The sequence below is a fragment of the Mastomys coucha genome, unplaced genomic scaffold, assembly GCF_008632895.1.
Source record: "Mastomys coucha isolate ucsf_1 unplaced genomic scaffold, UCSF_Mcou_1 pScaffold8, whole genome shotgun sequence".
Lineage (NCBI taxonomy): Eukaryota > Metazoa > Chordata > Mammalia > Rodentia > Muridae > Mastomys > Mastomys coucha.
Window position 1 is genome coordinate 77,260,029 of NW_022196914.1, and position 6,000 is coordinate 77,266,028.

The following is a 6,000-nucleotide window of genomic DNA, read 5'->3' on the forward strand; positions in this document are numbered from 1 at the left end:
ATAGAAAAGGGGTTAGAATGATTTGTAAGAAACAGAGGACCAGGAAGCCTGTTGGGAGATTGTGCCTTTGGGAATGAGAAGGAAGTTACATCTGCAAAATCTCAATAATATGGCTGCCTAAACATAGGCGCTGAACAAAAGCAACAACAGTTCGCATGCCAAGGTGGAAAGGAGAGATCTCCTGGGGCCCCACTCCTCAATAAAGAGCTATAGTAATTAACCACTGCTGAGAGAGGAAGAAGTAGACTTCCTTAGGGTTGAGTCCTCCCGCTGGTTAAATGATAAATGAGACCACACAATCAATCCTACAAACATAAAAGCAACACTAAACACTCATCAGATTGATTTCATGTATCTAGTCATGTGCATATGTGTGTAAAAAATAAAAACTGAGAGAAAAGAGGCCATGATTTGAGAGGGAGTATGCTTGGGGTGGGACATGGAAGAGACTGGAAGATGGAGAGGGAATGGGTGCATCATGTAATTATTTTTAAATTAAAAATAAGATGAAAAACTTGATCCAATATTAGCCTGGATTCTACCTTCATTAGAAGTGACTCCCTAGCCTTATCCACTGCCACCTCCTCCCACACACTCTCTCCTCTATATCTCTTGAGAAGATGCAAAGCCAGCAACTTTGCCATACTGCTTGCAGCGATTTTCCACTTAGCTCCTTCTAGGATCTTCCATTCCTACACCACTCCCCTTGGCTACATCACTTCTCTTGGCTCATCCTTCTCTCCCTGCACTATCTCTTCCTCATAGATCCTTCTATTCCCTTTGGAAATCTTACCCCTCCTGGGCCTGAGTTCAGTGCATGCAGCAGCCTTTCCCCTAAGACAGTACTCAAAAGAGAAAGTGCCACATCCCTTAGCAAAGCATCTTGCAATCTTTCTCTTTGATATTGAAGATTTGTGAATTATAATATTAAAGGAAGACATATAGCCATGACTCATTTCTGTATGAAAACTAAAGACAATTTATGTACGAACTCTTCTCCAAAAGAGAAATTAAATGGAATTTACTGCCAAATTAAACATTTTATTACAGATCAAGGAACAAACTTCTAACTTCTTTATAACAGCTGAGAGCTAGCTTTAAAACATGGGCTAGTATAATGCTGTGGAGAAGGTTAAATAATTTTATTCTATAAGACCTGGCAGCATGCCCATAAAGCTACTCTGCACATACATACATACATACACACATACAATAAATGCAGTTGCTTTTCCTAACTGGACAGTAAAGACAGGGAGGGTTTTAGCAACTAAGCAACTTGCCCAAGGTCATGAGCCACATTGTGATGAGGTAGTTATGCAACTCTGGCTTCAAACTTCCTAGGCTGATGCTTCAATGTCTCTATTGCCTCCAGTCAAAATAGCTTACATATGACCCAGAATAAAGGAAGCAATTTTTGGCAGTGAGCAGACTCTAGAGTCAGAGTTTGTAGCCATGTTTAAATTTGGGAATGATATATAGGTCTAGACTCTAGACTCTGAAAAATAGTATAAATAATCTCTACCAAACTTTTTACTTTGACTAAAAATATTTATCTTCACTTAATACATGGCATTATTTCTTCTTTCTCATCCCTATGGAAAAATGCACTTTATACTTTTCTTTCCTCACACACATGTGTTATTTGAAAAGTAATTCAAACAATACTGCAAGTTATGAGTCCAGAATTGTCTCTAGAAGAAATGAGGGACTTAAAACAAATGGCATCTTTTGTGAAGTATGGATGTTCATATGTGCCACTAACACCAACTATTAAATGAATAAATGTATGCATGAATGGATGAACAAACCAATGAATGAACACTGGTCAACATGAATAAATAATGACCAAGGGAATCAAGGACAAAAATTGGAAGCGTGAAATGTCCATTTGAGAATGTTCCATTGAGGAGTACAGACAGCCCTGGGTGAGTGGTAGAGAGAAATTCAGTGAACCTGGGCAGGAGACTCTACTTCCTTACACAGAGAGAATAAATGACCCCAGATTACACTCATCTCTCATTCACAGTGGACACATGCAAATTTTACACAACATGTAATATTAATTTTGGATTATTAATTTCTATTGATGATGATGATGATGATGATTTTTAAATCTTAAATCCAACTCCTTGGTAGAGAAAAGGAATCAGCACTTCAATTGCAAGTACTGTTCCAGTGCTAGGCTACAGCACAGGGAGGTGTAAGTTGCATACTAAACCTAGATCTTTGCTCAACACAGCTTTCTACAAGAGCCTCCCTAAAGGACAAGAAATGTAACGTCACATTCCTGGGGGGGGCTGTCATTTCCAAAGTGGTTATAGGTTCTGTGTTATACCTACAATATTTGATGACTTTTTTATCTTTTTTTACTTTTACTTTCATTTTACTTTTTATTTTATTTATGTACATTGGTGTTTGGTCTACAAGTATGTCTGTGTGGGAGAGTCAGATCCACTGGATCTTGAACTACAGACAGCTATGAGCTGCCATGTGGGTGCTAGGAATGAGCAGCTTATAGCCCTTAACCCTTGAGCCACTTCTCCAGCTCCAGAATTTGTATCTTAAAGAATAATTTTAAATAAGTCTACTGACAAGATCACGTGAACACATATACAAGCACATACACAAACACATAGACACACAGGCACACACACAAGAATGAGAAGGAAGAGGGAGAGAGAGAGAATATTCCTCAACTATTGTGGTAGTATATGTTGGTAATCTCCTCAAAAGTTCAAGGTATCCTTAGCTACATAGAAATTTGAAGGCTGACTTGAGGTAGTTGAGATGATAACTCAAAAAATAACATACATACACACAGATATACACATATACCTAAATTAAAAACAAAACAAACAAACAAAAAATAAACCCAGCCCAACAACAAAGAATACCTGTAGCCAGATGTGGTGATAACCATGCAACACCAGTCTCTATTGACCCAAATCTCTATTTATTAACACTCAAAATAATTTCTAAAATTATTCACATCAGTTAGTATTAAAGGTAGTATTTATTAGATTTAAACTTTGTTTTAAAAGATCCTGCTAACTTCAAGTACTCAGGGAATTTACTCAAGTTTAAGAACAAAATATTAAGATTACAATTATGCATTTATTCTTTAAAATCAGTGTTACAACACAAAGACACAGGCAGAGTTGAATTAAACCATCCTAACACATTTTTATGATTTTAAATTATGTCTTATATAGGAGGAAAAAAGTGAGCATTTTGTAATGGGATTAATCTGAGGACAATGTTTTTTTTTTATTTAAATACTTTCTTTATTTACATTTCAAATTATATCTCCTTTCCTGCTTTCCCCTCTGGGAAAAAAAACCCTCGTCCCTCAACTCACCCTTTCCCACTTCCTGGCCCAGGCAGTCCCCTACATTGGTGGATAGAACCTTCACAAGACCAAAGGCCTCTTCTCTCACTGATGATCAACTAGGCTATCCTCTGCTACATATGGTGTTGGAGCCATGAGTTCCACCATGTGTACTCTTTGGTTGGTGGTTTAGTCCCTGGGATCTCTGAAGATACTAGTTAGTTCATATTTGTCCTAAGGGGCTACAAACCCTTCAGCTCCTTGGGTCCTTTCTCTAGCTCCTTCATTGGGGACCCTGTGCTCAGTCCAAAGGATGGCTGTGAGCCTCTAATTCTGTATTAGGCAGGCACTATTAAAATAGTGTTTTACTCATGCATACTGAGCCATGCATGAGAACAAGACAACCTTCTCACCTGTGTCATTTCTCTGATGGAAGTTATGCTGTCGAGAGCTTTCATTACGCGATCATAGTTCTTCTTCTGTGTGTCAAAGGAAACAAAAGGAACTGTTCACTTACAGGTCTTTCCAAGTTACACTAGAGAAACAGATTATTTCTATACATGCATTTTCTAACAAAAGGAATGTGCAAACAATGACATTATATAAGAATGTCATAAGACAGAGGGTTGATATCTAGAATCAAAGAGAAGAAAAACTCAAGTGTTATTCCTTATGTAAGGGCACAAAATAAGGTTCACCTCACTGGGAAAAAGTCTTGAAATACAAAAAGGTTCTGGGCTCTTGACTCTGGCTTTCACCACACCAAAGCAATAAGCAATAAAGTAAGCTTAGAATCCTTTTGGAAGAAGATATACTTCAAATCGCCCAGCTGCTTTAATTTTAGACTGGAACACTGTCATCCCAAGTGTAAGGTGACAATGTGTGCTCAAATGATCCCTCATTTCTATGCAGAAGGTAAACAAGAAGGGAAAGGTCTTAGGAGGGTGCATTGTACACTCGTTTCTGCAAAACGATTTCAAGATGAACAATAATATACACTAAAGCAATTTTGGCTCTCTAACAATTTGAAATTCTGTTATTTCAGAAAAATTCTGCTGTGTTTATGAAATGGTTAGACTTTTAACAATATGGACTTAACTGGGGAGATGGCAAGAAACAACAGGGAAAGGGATTGGGGCGATAAAGAAAAAGGGGGGCTCTGTCCCTTGGTTCATATTCCTTTAATTCCAGCCAGATTATAAAATCCCAAAGAATATTCAATGGACTTAAAATTACCATGGAAAGACTGACATCCAAGGGGATGACAATCATGAGATTAAAATCTCCATCATGGTTCTTGGGAACTTTGTGGACCACTTACCCTGGGGTTGAAGGCTAACATCTGAGGGTCATTAGGATCTACCACAGAAGGATATGGCTCAAAAATGACGACTTTTCTAGGAGATTCCAACGCAGATCTACACATGGACACAAGCAGATCTACCACCTTGGAAAACAGATGAGATAAGTCACTGCCAGGTTCTATCAGGTGTTCTGCCACTAGCAGTCCTGTTCATGGCAGCCCAGTGTAATCAAGAAACCCTGGGACTGCCACCCATATCGCAAATATGTAGCTCATGCTTTTATACCAAACTTAGCCAAAGTTGGACCACTGATTTAAAATAACAAGCAGGTGTTGCCTGTGACTGCCCATGAGTATGTCTTTGTCATGAGCACACTGTATGTGATGGCACTGTTCTAGATTCGATGGTAAGACAAACGAGACAGGTCTGTGCCAGGGTGCTGTATGCAGCATAATGGACAAGATATTAAAGGAATACATGTTTCCTTGGAATATCTGGTATTGTTAAATGGAATGACAGTGGAGTAGGTATTAGATAATGATGTATAAGGAAGATCTGGAGCTATTTTAGAGACCTGGCATGAGAGGGGAGCCGATTACTCCAAGTTAGAAAATCTACACAGCCATGACAAGTTTGCTACATTCTAGGAAAAGCAAATTACTGGAAATTACCTTGCCTCTGATATACAAAGCAACAGTACTGCCTATAGTAATCTGCCTCCCTTCTCCAGATCCCAGAGTGTATACTGTTTCTGGAAACTGAATGAAGGAAAAATGCTACTGTCTAGACAGAAGGAGCTCATCTGAACAGTTGTAATTCAGTGTGGACATAAATAGAGAAAGCTACATCCAAAAAGATTTTAAACTAGCATTTTGAAAATGCACAGGAAGTAGAACAAGATGGTACATGACTATAAGCCCAGCCCTGGAGACACCAAGGCAGAAAGTTTACAAGTTCAGTTCAAGGTCTTTCCAGGACACATACCATAATCCTGTCTCAATGAAAAGACCTAATGTAACCCTGTCCTAAACATCAATGACAAGAAGTTGGGCCTAGTGGCCTATACCTTCAATCCTAGCACTTGGGAGGCAGAGACAAATTGATCTCCATGAGTTAGAACCTTCCCTGGTATATATAGAGCAAGTTCCAAGACATCTTAAGCAGGTGACAGATGGATGGAGGGAGGGAGGGATGGATGGATAGACAGACAGACAAACTAAATATGCTTCCACTTCATGGAAGTGAAACTATACAAAAACAAACAAACAACAACAAAAAAAAGTACAGAAAACCTAGGCAAGGTTCCCCTACCCCATCCAGCATGGAAGACAATTATTTTTAAAAGAAAGTTGTTTAATTCTCCCCCCC

At 38.7% G+C, this 6,000-nt stretch overlaps 1 protein-coding gene across 1 annotated transcript in view; it reads right to left on the reverse strand.

Moving 5' to 3' along the window:
• Positions 1 to 6,000, reverse strand: part of Parp8 (poly(ADP-ribose) polymerase family member 8) — a 166,204-nt gene that overhangs the window by 22,525 nt on the left and 137,679 nt on the right. Inside the window, exons 17-18 of the mRNA XM_031360006.1 lie at positions 4,650 to 4,775; positions 3,742 to 3,807 (exon numbers count right to left, since the gene is read on the reverse strand). Coding sequence (XP_031215866.1) covers positions 3,742 to 3,807; positions 4,650 to 4,775 — 192 coding nt within the window. The remainder of the gene's footprint in view (positions 1 to 3,741; positions 3,808 to 4,649; positions 4,776 to 6,000) is intronic.